Here is a 17469-nt window from a genome sequence, read left to right as displayed (position 1 = left end):
TAGATGTACAAAGAAGAATGAGGGAACCTCCAGCCTCTAGATGTACAAAGAAGAATGGGGGGAACCTCCAGCCTCTAGATGTACAGAGAAGAATGGGGGAACCTCTAGGTGAATAGTCTGAGGGTTGTTATTACCTTTGCACCTCCTGTATAGGATCATTGTAGTCTGATAGTCTTATCCCTTTCTAGTGGTGGTTCATATGCACCGTCCCTTTAAGGCGGGGGGGGGGGGTTGCTGCTTTGTTTTGTTTATCTTTGTTTAAGTCCAGATGTGGCTCCTCATCCTCCGGGCTCAGATCTGTAAATAGTGAGGGATTAGGGATGTTTTCTGGGTCAGCTGTTGGATGGGGCCCCTACGTGTGGCCCTGTCGTGCTGCCGGCCTCCCCTGAGCCATATGCAGGACACATGGAGGACACAACTACAGACAACAACCCTCATCATCCACAGAGTGGCTGCAGACACACAAGCACAACCCCCTGTCACAGCACAGCTTTGTGTTCAGGACTCTGGAAAAGCTGGGTGAATTACAGGAAGGCCAGAGCGGCCCAGACAAGGATAATGAGCCCCATTGTCTCCCTGGTGGGTGATTTCCAACCGTCCTGGACTTTCCTGGGATGTAATAATCTATAATAGAGGCAGCGGGGGAGGAGCGGCTCCTGCACGTGTCTCATTGTAGGGGAACCACACAACACAAGGACCATTGTCTGCCAACCCCGAGGACCTACCTACCTGTCTCCTGTCTATCATATATCTGTATCTCATCAATATGTGTCATAAATAAGTCATAGGAGAGATGAAAAGGATGGATAGAGAAGAGATAGAGATAGATATGATATAGATATTAGAAACATAGCCGGGAGCCAGATGGATATAGATATTCGGATAGATTTTAGATGGATATTATAACGATAGATATCAATTAGATATAGGAGATAGATTGGTAATGGATAGATATTAGATGAATATACAGTATATAAGAAAGATCGATAGATATAAGATAGATGGATATTAGAAGGATAGATCTAGGAGATACATAGGATATAGATAGATATTAGATGAATGGATGGATATTAGGAGGATGGATATAAGAAGGATAGATATGGAGATAGGAGATGGATACATTTTAGATGGATATTAGAAGGATACATATAAGAGGCATCGATAGATATAGGATAGATTCATAAATGAAAGATGGATATTAGATGGATGGATATAAGAATAATGGATACATATTAGATACATATATGGGCTTATTCACATGGCCGTCTGCGGGGATGTACATGCGGCCGCATGTACGTCCCCATAGACGGCAATAGCGGCGCGGCGCAGATGTGGTGCCACACATGTGTGGCACCGATCCGGCCCGCACACCACAAAAAGATGGCATGCTCTATCTTTTGGCGTGTGTGCGGCCGTGCGCCGCTATTCTCTATGGAGGGAGGAAGGGCCGCCTCCTCCTCTCCAGCACACGGCGGGCATACCGCTGTGTGAATGTACCCTTAGATGGATATTAGATAGATGGATATTAGATGGATACATATGGATGGATGGATATCGGATCCATTGTTCGGATACATCACACAAGACACAATAAAGTGCGACTCGTTATTTTATATAAATAGGTTTTAAATAATTCTGTGCATTTTAACAATAGAAAAAAAAAAGTACAATTATATAAAAACATCATCGCTAATAATCACCAACTTGAGGATTGCTTTAACCCTTCCCAGACCTGAGACCTCCTGGGTAGCGGAGGCTGCAGATTGTGGGATCGGCTCTATGGGGTAAGGGGCCGTATCTGGTGTTCTGTGGGATTTTACAGATTGGGATCAGTGTTTTTATAATATTCTATAGTTTGAAGATTAGTTTTTTTTAATGTTCTATAATACCATAGATGGAAAAAGCCACCCAGTGAGTGGCACCGTGTTGTCTCATAGTGACGCCTGCTGTGGTCGCCACACAAGCCGCACTGTCATTGATGTATGGCTTTAGAAATGTGATTATCCCTTAATAATTAGAACCAGGGGATGGCTGATGGTCCTGACGTGCAGAGCATTGTGGGTCACTAACCCGCCACATGTGTAGCAGCATCTGTTGTGCAGAAGCCTTGGGATGATGGCGGTGGGGGAGACCTAGAGATTGTTTATATGATCCTAATTGTGGTGGGATCCCATCTGCTGGTGGTCATGGGGTATGGCCATGGGAAGATGGTGGTGGGCGCCTCTACGAGTCAGGAGTCTTAGTCATTGGGCTTTTGATCCAAATTGTGGTGAGGTCCCATCTGCTGGTGGTAGAGGGACATGAATCCTATGATGGGGCCATGTTCAGTTCCATGGTCTATTATTGGTAATACTATGGGATGGATCCTTGGCATTCCTATGATTATGACTATCCCATGGGTTAGGAAGTTGGAATGGTTCCTACTCTGCCGTCTTGTTGATCGATGCTACCTAGTATAAGTTGGTTTTTAAGAGCTGTAGGTTGGACCTGTAGCCATAAATACAACATTTTGCAGTTTCCGAGGCATCATGTACCATAACAGGATAACATACTAGAATAAATACATAAATAGAATAGAATAATTGTGCACTTTGGGCTGGACTGCACTAAGAGTCTAGACAAGTGGCCATGTAGTCCCCAATGGAGAGCATTGTTCCCCTTGAGACTTGGCCTTATGTTAATTTAGAACCTTCTAGCTACATACTCTGGTAACGTTAGCACCATTGCAAGGCATGATCTGTTCCTAGGAACTGGTTTGACCCGTATCTAGCGCTAGCCTTGAATCCTCGAAGCTCTGTGTCTACTTAGGGGCTGGGAAACGCTCCATATCATCTCTACGTCTTGCACCTGAAGAAGCACTCTACAATCTAGTGGACATTGTATGGGAGAAGCACCATGATTGAGGCCACCATGATGTAAGTATGACATGGTAGAGCTCATGAGGTGGGATGCTACAGTCCCCATTAAAACACCTAATGATGTGGTCAAACTCTTCAACCACCAGAAATCCATCTTGCGTTCATCCATAGCTATAACCTCTTGACTAGATACATCCTAGGTTCCCGTAATCGGAACCTTTCATTGACCTACCAGCTTTATTCCCCAATTTTAAGCTTAAGGGGACAGCTACTAGCACTCTCTGGGTTTTCCTCAAGATTTTGATATCAACATATTATCCTATATATTTATTCAATGTTCATATTAAATAATTTCGGGTATCCAGACCCTACTTCTCAGTCCTTTACGAGGAAGCAACTCCTCAAAACCAGCTATCGTAGAGTTTCTTGAAGAGTCCTAGGACTCCCTCATCGATTAAATGGTCCCCTTCATAACCTTGGTCTTCGCAGTTCATAAGGTGTATAAAGAAACGTCCAGACAAAATTTCGAAGCCAAGAAAGCCACCAGTGGTGGACCAGCCATCATCACTGGCTAATTGTAGGAGTCTTATGGTTCTGTACAAGAGTCTCCAAAGCTCTGTAGAGATTTTTCTTTGAGAGGTGTCCGTACCACTGTTAACCATCCAACAACTTGTCATAATAGGTTATTATGTGCTCTGTGAGCCAATGAGGAAGATGTAGGAACGACCATTAGATGGTCACGTTGACTAAAGTTTGGATCAAGATTCCTGCATCCAGAATGAAGACTTTGCATCTTCTTAACACCTTCATTACATTTCCAGCCTAATATAGCAGGGCTAAAGTAAGTTTGTTTTCTATTTTACAGTATTTGCCTATTTTTGACTATTTCTTGTCCGCCTCAGGATTTCGAGGATCTGTGCTCTTCGCTTCATCCAGTCTTCTGTAGGTTTCTTTGGTTGAGTTGAACGTGTGGTTGGCTTGGGGACAAAAAAGGTGTACTTGAGACGTGGGGCTCTCTGGTCACTTACGACCAAAGCTTGAATGGTCAACGACTCTTTCAGAGGCCCTCGGCCAACAATGCTTTCCGTGGCTTTAGTAGCTCCACTGTAACGTAAGGTCAACCCTCCTCCAATGTTGACATCTAATTCCGATGGCACCAAGATGTAATTACCATTGAGTGCGTAAGATCCGTCTTGACGTTTCAAAGCCAGGTAGACGCCATCACTGCTGGAGGATGAGCCACTGTTCTGACGAATCAAGATGTTGGTTGCTCCGGCAGGGATGGTAACCACATCATTGTATCCGTACCTGAAATAGAAGTATAAGGAAAATTACTATTAGTTCTTGAACCGTCTTGGTCTTCATACTCGCTGGTGTCAGCCAAAAGCTATATGAATCAGGATGCCATCAGCTTGAGGTCAGATCTATGAGTGAAGTGTGTGACCTGGATGTGATCCATTTAGTCTTAGGTGGCCGTGACATCTTACCGGGGTTTTGTAAAGGATCCATAAGTCTTTGTACAGGCAGAACCATTTCCTCCGCACACCATGCACTTGTCAAATTTTTTCTTGGATCCAATGACCCGGTCACACCCAGCATGAACACAGCGCCCCTGGACGCACACTGAGGTCGAGTCCGGAGAACATGGTGTGCCGTCCGCCACCTGTAGATGAAAAGTAAAAAGATTATCATCAAAACAAAGGAACTTTTCGCATGATGTGTTTCATACTCAAGTCACATCCAAAGCTGCATTAACTGTACTGCTGGACATCACACTTCAGCCCTTTACCGGATTCCAGTCCTATTTTTTGAGCACAAGATCGGAACTAAGATATCATGAGGTAAGTGGTGACAGAACCCAAGTTACCATAATTGTGAATGCAGCTCTAGATGTGATTGGAGATAACTCAATATATCATAGGAAACTTTGACTTTATCCTTGGTACTTACTCTTGGCTCCAGGACGTAGTAGTATCCCAGTGGTCGGGACTGGCAGGTGAGTTTACACTGATCTTTTTCGGCAATTCCATTGTAACGTGGTACCCAGTCCATGGGGGAAGGAAACCCCTTGAAAAGGTCAATTCTGTTGTTGTATGTGGCACATTGCTGCTCTCTATAGGTTAGTGCTGCAGGATCAAATAGGACTGATCAGATTCCATCATTGACATCATCTTAGTCGTTGATTCTGTCTCTTTACAAACAGTTGGCTAGTGGTTATAGATCTACTTACCAGTGCCGGTAGGACACTCCTGGGTGTTACATGATCGATACTGTGTCCGCTTCCCCTCGCAGTATTTGCCTCCGTTCCGTGGGATGGGTTTGTTACACTCGCGGTGAGAGAATTGCACTCCTCCCCCACATGTCCTGGAGCATTCTCCATAGGGTCCCCAAGAGCCCCAGCCTCCATTAACTGGTGTCTACAGAAGAGGAATAGATGATGTTTAGAGTTGGTTTTCGTCATTGCTGTTACTTCTCGTATGATACACACTCACGTGTGCTCCAGAGTACTTACATTATAAGCTTTCATCTCCACCCGGTTTATACATCGCCCATTCATGCAGGTCTTGCCCACACCACATTGGGTGCCATCAGCCCAAGGAAAGTGCTTAGTTTGGCACATGAAATGACCGTCTATCCTGCCTGTGCACCACAGCGATGAGCAGGGAGTGTGCAGGTTGGGGCAATGGCGAGAGTCTGGCCCAAAGGTCAATTGACACTGACGATCAGAGTCGTAGTCGTTACCCGGAAATGGAACTGGGAGTCGGAGTGGAGCATGAGGTTTATCCAGAAGACAATGACCTGGAAAGTGAAGAAGAATGTTAATATTTTCCTCAGATTTTTCTACGATTTCTAGAACATTTCCATTATTATTGGAGTAACATTGCGAGGTCACAATGCCTACCATTTCCATTGTCCAAGAAATCCGTGATGAACTTCGCACTGCAAGGTGACCACAGCTCCTCTGGATCCACGTAGGACATAACTGGGGCCATCATGTGTCTAGTGTTGCTTGCCGGGCGGTTGAGCTCCACACATGGTTTGGAGTTGTCATGAAGCATGTTGAACACATGTCCTTCAACGGATAAGAGATCGCATGTTAACACGACACAAGGCTTCGACAGCCATTAATGAGGAATCCACTGGTATGATGAACCTACCGAGCTCATGTGCAGCAGTAAATGCCGACTGTAAGCCGTCATCCTCCACGATGGAACAGCTGCGGGATGGGTCACAGACCGTCCCGACATCGGCCATCCCCAGCGTGTCACAGGTAGACACCCCACAAAGGTTCTGTTAACCAAACGTACAGTGAGTAAATATGTGACTGATGGCACCCAGTACAATGTGGCCGGAGTCTACGACATGATATCTGCTTACCTGTCTAGTGAAGAGTATGGCTGTATCAAAGTGTTCTGAATCAGAGTCATTTGGCTTGTTCAGACCTTTCTGCCACTCACAGAAGTTCCTCAGCATCTCCGCAGCGTTTGTAGTCATCTTCAGCCCTCCATAGGTGTTGGACGTGTCTGCCCGACCTATTACCACCAGTCGTGTCACCACAACATTCACTGGATTCTTCAGGCTTGGGTGTCGAAAGAATTTGGCAGCAGCTGCCATGACTGTCAGGAGGTACCTCTTGAGGCCTGCCCCGTGGAATGTTGCCATTGTCTCATCTGCAACCACCAGGGTCTCCACGTAGCGAGGAACAGATGCAAAACGCTACAAAAAAAATTAGAGAAGGAGAAAAAGGTTAGACGTTTCAAAGACTGAAACCCCCGTGATGGCCTCCCTTGTGCCTCCTCAGCAGGAGAAGGGTTACAGGACGACTCTTGGAGACGAGACAGATATTCAGGGAGCAGATAGGAACACAGTGTTGCAACGCAGAACATATGAGTTATGACCACAGAGGGGCCGTAATCCCAAGAAAATGAAGGGGGAGAGGGGGGGGGATTCTCGGATTTAGGTTTGGACTTTACAATACGGTCCACAAGGATTACTTCACCACTGACGTGTCTCTACCGTCTCTCCGACGTTGTAGAAGTCACCAAATAACCTAAAGCCGGGTTCCCCTAATACCCATCTATCCCTAGTGTTTTTGTTATGGTGACAGCTTCCTGGAAAAAGCTTCCTAATGCTGCTGGCTGCTAATATTTACAATCCTACAAGACTTGCGCAAATCCAGTATTAATGGGATGTCCTGGCCATGCGTTACATAAACACTGCGTAATGTGTGGGACAGGACCAGAGGACAACTGATGGGTACGGGACGTACTGGTCCTCCCGAAATCCACAAAAATGTCCATCAGGGCGCTCTTGCATCACATATCACTCGGCTCGGATTTATAGCCACGTTTCTTGGAAGGAGACCACGTTGTGATATTAGGGCCATTACCTAGGACGATCAGACGTCTCCTTTCAAGCCGCAACGTACAACGTAGGACGAGGAAATGTAGAGCGCCGGTGAAAGGAGCCTTGAGCAGCCGAGCCGGAGATCTTATCGATACGCTACAGTTACCCAGACAAAAGACTAACAGGGACTTATTTCCTCCCCGACCCCCTTTCATTTCCTTGAAGGCTCCTTATCCCATTTGCACTGCATTGTCGCTCATCACAGGATTTTATGGGTCATTGGCCCTGGATGCTGTTCACCTATTGAGCATTGTACTGTAACCCTACTCCTTCCTTCAGGACGTACAAAGAAAACATTCATTCCTCCATCGTCTGGGGTGGGGGGTACAGCCTGACTGAGTAAGCAATCATACATCGGAGCCTCATGTTTGGACCCCATGATGAGTGATGGCTGGCAGCGCTCCACTCAGGCCAATGCCAACACAAGCCAAAGCCCTAGTCCCGGGCAGCCGGCTCACCGAGCCTATAGATATGTCGTACTGTCAGGTAGAAGCCCGGCTCACAGAGCCTATAGATATCTCACTGTCTGGTAGAGGCCAGGTTTACAGAGCCTATAGATATCTCACTGTCTGGTAGAGGCCCGGCTCACAGAGCCTAGAGATATCTCACTGTCTGGTAGAGGCCCGGCTCACAGAGCCTATAGATATCTCACTGTCTGGTAGAGGCCCTGCTCACAGAGCCTATAGATATCTCACTGTCTGGTAGAGGCCCGGCTCACAGAGCCTATAGATATCTCACTGTCTGGTAGAGGCCCGGCTCACAGAGCCTATAGATATCTCACTGTCTGGTAGAGGCCCGGCTCACAGAGCCTATAGATATCTCACTGTCTGGTAGAGGCCCGGCTCACAGAGCCTATAGATATCTCACTGTCTGGTAGAGGCCCGGCTCACAGAGCCTATAGATATCTCACTGTCTGGTAGAGGCCCGGCTCACAGAGCCTATAGATATCTCACTGTCTGGTAGAGGCCCGACTCACAGAGCCTATAGATATCTCACTGTCTGGTAGAGGCCCGGCTCACAGAGCCTATAGATATCTCACTGTCTGGTAGAGGCCCGGCTCACAGAGCCTATAGATATCTCACTGTCTGGTAGAGGCCCGGCTCACAGAGCCTAGAGATATCTCACTGTCTGGTAGAGGCCCGGCTCAGAGAGCCTGTAGATATCTCACTGTCTGGTAGAGGCCCGACTCACAGAGCCTATAGATATCTCACTGTCTGGTAGAGGCCCGGCTCACAGAGCCTATAGATATCTCACTGTCTGGTAGAGGCCCGGCTCACAGAGCCTATAGATATCTCACTGTCTGGTAGAGGCCCGGCTCACAGAGCCTAGAGATATCTCACTGTCTGGTAGAGGCCCGGCTCAGAGAGCCTATAGATATCTCACTGTCTGGTAGAGGCCCGGCTCCTGGGCCATGGCTCCCTCATTTCTCGCCATCATGATACATGGCACTGCTGGTCCGGGAGCTGGCACATATTCCCACCATAGAGGCTTGTTATTTCTACTATACAGGAGACTTCCTCTTTCTTGCTTTCGCTGCTCTATAGGAGACTTCCACTTTATACCATACATGTTGTATTGTGTTTGCGATAAAAGATCCTTCCTTTTCATCTTCCAAAGACCTTGTTTTGTTGAAGGTGAACACTTCATACCACCCTGTCTGCTATAGAGGAGACTTCCTCCTTGTGTTGCACTGACTTGTGTCCCTGATCTGCCAGTGACGGACACTTCTTGCCATTTCGGATATGACTGCCTGCAGTAGTAGAGACTTGTCATAATGGAAACTGCTTCTTCTGTTTTGTTTTCTCTCCTCTGACTTCATGCCACCAACACGTGCAAAGTGGGCGTTTCCTCACACTGCTGTGCTCTTAGCTTTCTTAGCCCCAAGCCTCTGTATTTTGGTGAACATTATAGCACAGTCACTCAGAGTAGAGGGAAACGGCAGGGGAGGCAGTTTATTATAGAGTGCTCAGAGCACAACAGTGTGAGGACACGCCCACAATCACAGTACTGCTGCTCCTACCATACAAAGAGGTATGATTACCTGTGACTATATCTAACACTGGCTGAAGAGAGCACATAGCACAGAAGTGTGAGGACACCCCCACAATCACAGTACTGCTGCTCCTACCATACACAGAGGTATGATTACCAGTGACACTGGCTGAAGAGAGCACAGAAGTGTGAGGACACATCCATAATACAATCCTAGAATATAAATCCATACCTCACAGTCCCGCTGCTACTAACAACATACATAAAGGTAGGATTACACACCTCTCTAGGGACAGTACATAACACTGTCTGCAGAGAGCACAGCAGTGTGAGGACATGCTCTAGCACAATCCTGGAAAATAAATCTATATATGCTACTGATTACATACACAGAGCTATTATTATACATCTTTTCATGGACACCAGCTGCAGAGAGTACAGTGCACAGCAGTGTGAGGACACACCCCTAGTACAATCCTGGAAGAGAAACCTGTATATCACAGTCCTGCTGCTACTAACAAAATACACAAAGCTATGATTACACCTCTCTCCATGAACAATATCTAACCCTGGCTGCAGAGAGCACAGTGCACAGCAGTGTGAGGACACACCCCTAGTACAATCCTGGAAGAGAAACCTGTATATCACAGTCCTGCTGCTACTAACAAAATACACAAAGCTATGATTACACCTCTCTCCATGAACAATATCTAACCCTGGCTGCAGAGAGCACAGTGCACAGCAGTGTGAGGACACACCCACTGTTGCCACAAAGGACCAGCTCCTCTGCTGCACATGAGGCGCCTCTTCATGATACAAGGACTTGTTGTAGGACCCAAGAGGAACCGTAAAACCCACCACTACATCCAGACAACCTGATGATGGCGCCACCTCAGACAGTAACAGACAACTGGAAGAACCTGCAAGGTTTGTGGAAGAATGGGAAAGAGTCTACAGCACCAAGAAGCGGCTCCGGTACCAGGTCCACCAGAACCGAGAGTTCTCATCAACATTGGCCCAGACGGTGCTGTTCTACTGGGAAAGATCGGAACGATGCAAGCTATAGCTCATCATCTCTAGAAGAACTACAACTCCCATCAGAGCTGTATGTAAGAGACCACTAAGGAAAATCCCTGATGGAATCGCTGCGTCTGTGAGAAGGTTTTCCGCTGTTACTCACATATCTGGGATAAGATGGAAAAACCGTCTTGGTAGAATCTCGCTGGAAAACGGATGATTGTAGGAAAAATCGGTTTGTGGTAAAGGCATTAACCAACGTAACCCGACATTCCCTGGCGGCGGCCCAGACACCCCCGGCTCCTCAGCTACATCTATAGGCCCAGACACAAGTCAGTGGGAGACTTCAATGACTCAGGTTAAAGAGACTTTTTATTACTGGTTCCTTCCTTCCTTGTATGAGTGGGATGAATACAATGTCCTTCATCAATCACCCCGGGAGGCGGCCATATTTCCTATTCCAAAACCTCCTAACCCTCCATGTGATAGAGATAAACCATCTGGTGTCATACATCCCCAGATAGTCTAAGGGAACTCTAGTTATTCAGGGGTAACCCCAAAATCTTACTGTACCCCCAGAATATAACTACTATAATACTGCCCCCTATGTACAGGAATATAACTACTATAATACTGCCCCCTATGTACAAGAATATAACTACTATAATACTGCTCCCTGTGTACAAGAATATAACTACTATAATACTGCCCCCTATGTACAGGAATATAACTACTATAATACTACCCCCTGTGTACAAGAATATAACTACTATAATACTGCCCCCTGTGTACAGGAATATAACTACTATAATACTGCCCCTATGTACAAGAATATAACTACTATAATACTGCCCCCTATGTACAGGAATATAACTACTATAATACTGTCCCCTATGTACAGGAATATAACTACTATAATACTGCCCCCTATGTACAGGAATATAACTACTATAATACTGCCCCCTATGTACAAGAATATAACTACTATAATACTGCCCCCTATGTACAGGAATATAACTACTATAATACTGCCCCCTATGTACAAGAATATAACTGCTATAATACTGCCCCCTATGTACAAGAATATAACTACTATAATACTGCCCCCTATGTACAAGAATATAACTACTATAATACTGCCCCCTATGTACAAGAATATAACTACTATAATACTGCCCCCTATGTACAAGAATATAACTACTATAATACTGCCCCCTATGTACAAGAATATAACTACTATAATACTGCCCCCTATGTACAGGAATATAACTACTATAATACTGCCCCATATGTACAAGAATATAACTACTATAATACTGCCCCCTATGTACAGGAATATAACTACTATAATACTGCCTCCTATGTACAGGAATATAACTACTATAATACTGCCCTCTATGTACAAGAATATAACTACTATAATACTGCCCCCTATGTACAGGAATATAACTACTGTACTATAATACTGCCCCCTATGTACAAGAATATAACTACTATAATACTGTCCCCTATGTACAGGAATATAATTACTATAATACTGCCCCCTATGTACAAGAATATAACTACTATAATACTTCCCGCTATGTACAAGAATATAACTACTATAATACTGCCCCCCATGTACAGGAATATAACTACTATAATACTGCCCCCCATGTACAGGAATATAACTACTATAATACTGCCCCCTATGTACAAGAATATAACTACTATAATACTGCCCCCTATGTACAAGAATATAACTACTATAATACTGTCCCCTATGTACAAGAATATAACTACTATAATACTGCCCCCTATGTACAAGAATATAACTACTATAATACTGCCCCCTATGTACAAGAATATATCTACTATAATACTGCCCCCTATGTACAAGAATATAACTACTATAATACTGCCCCTATGTACAAGAATATAACTACTATAATACTGCCTCCTATGTACAGGAATATAACTACTATAACACTGCCCCCTATGTACAGGAATATAACTACTATAATACTGCCCCCTATGTACAAGAATATAACTACTATAATACTGCCCCCTATGTACAAGAATATAACTACTATAATACTGCCTCCTATGTACAAGAATATTACTACTATAATACTGCCTCCTATGTACAAGAATATAACTAATATAATACTGCCTCCTATGTACAAGAATATAACTACTATAATACTGCCTCCTATGTACAAGAATATAACTACTATAATACTGCCCCCTATGTACAAGAATATAACTACTATAATACTGCCCCCTATGTACAGGAATATAACTACTATAATACTGCCCCCTATGTACAAGAATATAACTACTATAATACTGCTCCCTATGTACAGGAATATAACTACTATAATACTGCCCCCTATGTACAGGAATATAACTACTATAATACTGCCCCCTATGTACAGGAATATAACTACTATAATACTGCCCCCTATGTACAAGAATATAACTACTATAATAGTGCCCCCTATGTACAGGAATATAACTACTATAATACTGCCCCCTATGTACAAGAATATAACTACTATAATACTGCCCCCTATGTACAGGAATATAACTACTATAATACTGCCCCCTATGTACAAGAATATAACTACTATAATACTGCCCCCTATGTACAAGAATATAACTACTATAATACTGCCCCCTATGTACAAGAATATAACTACTATAATACTGCCCCCTATGTACAGGAATATAACTACTATAATACTGCCCTCTATGTACAGGAATATAACTACTATAATACTGCCCCCTATGTACAGGAATATAACTATTATAATACTGCCCCCTATGTACAGGATATAACTACTATAATACTGCCCCCTATGTACAGGAATATAACTACTATAATACTGCCTCCTATGTACAAGAATATAACTACTATAATACTGCCCCTATGTACAGGAATATAACTACTATAATACTGCCCCTATGTACAGGAATATAACTACTATAATACTGCCCCTATGTACAAGAATATAACTACTATAATACTGCCCCTATGTACAGGAATATAACTGCTATAATACTGCCCCCTATGTACAGGAATATAACTACTATAATACTGCCCCTATGTGTAAGACTAGAGCTATAAGTAGGAGTATACATCCAGTAAGTGTAGCCTCCATGATCCGGCTCAGACATGAGCTTGTATGTAAACACAGTCATCTGGAGATGTAAGAGCCCTCCAACTCCTCTCCCCCCCCCCCCCCCCCCCCGGCTGATAACTGATCCTACACTTTGGTTCTCCCCATTCTATGGTTCGATTCCTTTCATCTGTCATTACAGCCCAATTCTCTTATCTGCAGACACGTTCTCATTGTGTCCTCCTCCACCTGTACAAGCTTCAGATGTTTGCCCCGGCTCTGGACCTCCATTGAGCTAAGAAAGAAAGGAGGGCAACGATCCAAACGCTAAACAAAGCGTGACCAAATATGGCAGAGGTCCGGCCGCCCCTCGCCGGGGCCCGGGGTAGCTGCCGGCCGATTGATACTGTATTGACGGGCGCTTGAATGAGGCTCAAAGCAAATGTTTCTTGGAACTTTGAGAGGAATGTAGAACAGGTTGAGACAAGGAGCCGAGAGGATCCGGAGATCATGAGCATTAGATACGTGTTACTTATCCCTTTAATAACCAGAACACCTTGTAGGAATAAAGAGACATCACAGTCTACAGCACAATGTTACCTGTCATGCCCGTTACTTATGGGAGGATACGGTGGAGGCCTCTTATCTTCCCGTTATCATAACGACCCTGCAATTACTTCCAGATCTCCTCTTTCGCACTTGCTCTTCCTTTTTTTTTTCTCCTTGGGGCAAAATCCTGACCTCATGGGATTGAACTCATCTTTCAGACCCATGAACTACTACACTGGGAAAGATGATGAAATATACAGCTTTACCGCAGCCGCCTGACACTCAGCTCCCTGTGCTTTCTCCATTAAGTTCCTGACCTACTTATCATCCAATGTTCTCTGCCTCTAGGATATGTTCTGCTCTTTGCATCTTCCTGTTACCACGTAGTTGGTGGGGAACAATTAACTCAACATCATATAGGAAAGCTAAGCTAATAATATTCTGTTGACCCTTTGGCATCACGTCAAACCACGGCGCACCAACCTCTCTGTTAGTCCTGATTGATGTCCTCCAAGAGGTCCACCAAGATGAACTTCAGTTACATGAACATCATGTTATAGAATTTTAGCGATGACCAAGGCAGTGGCTGGCACCGTCACCTTGTCTCATTGCCATCAAGAGTTTCGGTCCAACTAAAGCTTGGCACAATTTCCCCTTCCCTCCCACACTCATAATATCTGCTGACTAGGCTTTGCGTGTGTGTGTGAAGTCTGCGAGTCCATGGACTTTAGATCAAGATGACTGGTCTACAAGATAGAGATGAGGATGACAAGTTAAGGTTGTTCTCAGTTTAGTCCAGAATGTTGAAGAACCTAGACCAGTCGTGATCCACCATGACGTGAGGACTTCTGCACTGCCACGCTCAATGGAATCTATCTGTACACCTTAGTATTGGTTACAAATATTGAATGTCATTTTGGGAAATGAGGATATTAAAAAATTGACAAAAATTTGGGTAATATTCTTGGGCTCTTACCTTGGATCTCTTTAAGAAGTGTGTCTGGTGATTATTGTCATCGGTTGCTTCTGGCATTTTCATGGACACTTGAGGACCCACATTGCACATAGGTCCGTTTCCCTTCTCTGGCACCTTCCTACGTATGATGTGAGCTCCAACCCCCTCGGCAGTGTTTGGTCCTGCACCTTCCATAGGTTGAATGTGATATTCTGCCCCTTTGAACTGGAGAACGCCCAGGAGAGATGCTCCATTGTAATTCACCGCAGCAATCGATTCTGGGTCGGAATTTACAACTCCGGTAAAGTAATTGCCAGATTCGGAGAGACCGTTGGCATCTGATTGTCCATTTTTGCCAACGTATTGTACCGTCAAGTCCTCGGAGAGGAAGCTGGGATCTCTCTCCAGATCTAGAACCAATTCTTGACCGAAAGCGCGGAATCGGAAAGTGAGGCTACTTTCCGAGGAAACTTCAAAACCATTTCCAGGCCAGCCTGGCTGCTCTTGGCGGAAGCTTGAGTTTAGTCTTTCCGGAAACACAATTTCCTCCTTGTAACTGGTTTGAGGTCTTTCTCCAAGAGCAAGAACCACGTGTACCAGAGCAGTAGTAACAACACTGAGGCAGAACATACCGGTAGAGCAGGACATCTTCACTGTCACCCTGAGGCTCGAGAAGAAAAACCTTAATCCACCAACAGAAAAAAATATAACAACCTAAAAACCCCTAAAAATGAAAACTTAAAAAAAAAAAAAAAACTAGCACCAGAAATGATGAACTTGACCTCAAAGTCCTGAAATGAAGAAGACAACCCTGTACTCCCACAAGAACCTGGAAGATTTCTCCTAAAGCCCCAAAGTCTTTTTCATTGGGAGAACATCCATCTTTCCATTCTTGGAGAGAATTGTTGGGCGTTTCTTTCTTTTTTTTTTTCTTGTCTTTTCTTAGTAATTTCCTTTTTCTTAGAAATTCAGTTTTTTTTTTTTTGCAGAATTTTTCCAATTCAAATTCTTTTGGCGAAAAATGAATAAAAAAATGAAATTTCAAAAAAAAAAAAACCCAAAAACCTGAGCTGTGATCCAGGGAACGGAACGACGTTGATAAGATCTGGATCTCAGGATGAATTTTCTTAGACCAAGTCAGAAACACTTTGAGAATCTTGTGAAGTGTCTTGGCCGAGCTCCTTCCCTCCTCTCCTTCCCGTTCCCCTCTTGTTCTGTGAACTGACTGATCATTTTGCAGCGGGGCTGTATTTAACAGCTGTCTCAGCTGAGCCCAGATTGGCTGCAACTTTTTTTTTTTTTTTTCCTCTCTCTCTAAACAAAAATCGATGTATCTGAAGCACAAGGGGACACTGGAGAAATTTTTTTTTTCATAAATGATGATTAATATCCTGCCCCCCCCCCCCCTACAGCCGCCACCCTCACAAACAAAAGAACCCCCCCACCACCACCTCCCGAAAGGAAGTCGTTAAGCTGGGAAAGGGTTAAGTGAGCAACGATCCAGCCTTCCAAGTTCAGAAGGCTGCACAGAACAAAGATTGAGGCTCGGTTCCAACTTCTGACACAGCTGTTTTAATGTATGTCTGTGTTACTCGCCCCTCTCCCAGCTTAGTACTACTGAGCTCTACCCGCCTGACTCTCCTGTGCCAGTGGGGGAGATCTATTTTATTTTTGGATTCATTTACTTTTTTTTTTTTTTATTCTTTTTGTAACAGAATCAACAGAGAGGTTGACCATGACAAGTATCTACCCTAAAGTCTGGTGACATTATGTCCAGTAGTGGATTATAATATAGGCAGCCACCCAGGGCCCAAAGCTTCTAGGGGCACATGAAAAATCGGAAACAATCGTCAAGTTTTATACTGCCCTGTAGATAATATACAGAGAAGAACCTCCAACCATGAAATCCTCAATATATATATGGGTCCTTTGCCAGGAGTTTGAAGGTCCTCCATAGTCCTCAAATTTCAGAACATACAGCCCGGGGGCCCATGGCCAAGTCTATGGGAGATCTCCTAGTGGCCATACTGATGCTGTAACCTAACCAACCCCACTTATATAAATCACCTGATAAGTTTACACAATTGCGCAGATTCGAGATTTGTCTTACAAAACAATCAACATCGTCAATATGGAGCTTTGCGTAATGTTGTGTCTACTCTAAACCTTCACGACGACCATAAGGCTACATGCACACTGCCATGTGCCTGCCGCACAGAAGCACGGCGGGCACACGGCAGCGCGGGGAGAGGAGGTGAGCGCCGCTCACCCCCGCCCCTCTCCATAGCTATGTGTGGCCGCGGCGCCGTAATACGGGAAAGATAGGACATGTCCTATCTTTTCCCGGGCTACGGAGCGGTACGGTGCCGCACGTGTGCTGCACCGTACCGCTCCCATAGGGCGCCGCGAGCCCATAGAAGTGTACGTATCGGCCGTATATACGTCCCCCGTACTGTAGTGTGAATGCAGCCTAAGTTATACTACAGGTCAAGTCTACTTCATTCGTTTTGTCTCTTTCACGACCCTTGAACTTGAAAACTTATAAGGGAATCTGGAGGTAGTGTTGAGCCTTTTCTGTGACCTCAAACCC

General features: G+C 44.6%; 1 protein-coding gene across 1 annotated transcript; it reads right to left on the bottom strand.

Moving 5' to 3' along the window:
• Window positions 1-1619: 1619 nt before the first annotated feature.
• ADAMTS4 (ADAM metallopeptidase with thrombospondin type 1 motif 4) lies at window positions 1620-16089 on the bottom strand. Its single transcript, XM_072114523.1, has 9 exons — window positions 14901-16089; window positions 6237-6575; window positions 6017-6149; window positions 5761-5931; window positions 5371-5657; window positions 5089-5275; window positions 4809-4984; window positions 4346-4521; window positions 1620-4166 (listed from the first exon to the last, which is right to left on the bottom strand). The coding sequence occupies exons 1-9, from the start codon at window positions 15525-15527 to the stop codon at window positions 3731-3733; spliced, it is 2532 nt and encodes an 843-aa protein (XP_071970624.1). The 5' UTR covers window positions 15528-16089; the 3' UTR covers window positions 1620-3730.
• Window positions 16090-17469: the final 1380 nt, after the last annotated feature.

This window comes from Engystomops pustulosus, chromosome 7, assembly GCF_040894005.1.
Source record: "Engystomops pustulosus chromosome 7, aEngPut4.maternal, whole genome shotgun sequence".
Taxonomy (NCBI): Eukaryota; Metazoa; Chordata; class Amphibia; order Anura; family Leptodactylidae; genus Engystomops; species Engystomops pustulosus.
The sequence above is the reverse complement of the archived record's forward strand: the minus strand, read 5'-3'. Positions and strand labels throughout refer to the sequence as shown.

What these genes read in the sequence shown, in the direction of transcription:
- ADAMTS4 (XM_072114523.1), bottom strand. Translation starts at nt 15,527, where the DNA reads ATGTCCTGCTCTACCGGTATGTTCTGCCTCAGTGTTGTTACTACTGCT. An exon ending in TACTGCTGCACATGAGCTCG is followed by an intron (nt 5,932 to 6,016) that starts GTAGGTTCATCA and finishes TATCCGTTGAAG; the next exon opens with GACATGTGTTCAACATGCTT. An exon ending in GGATCCTTTACAAAACCCCG is followed by an intron (nt 4,167 to 4,345) that starts GTAAGATGTCAC and finishes CTTCTATTTCAG; the next exon opens with GTACGGATACAATGATGTGG.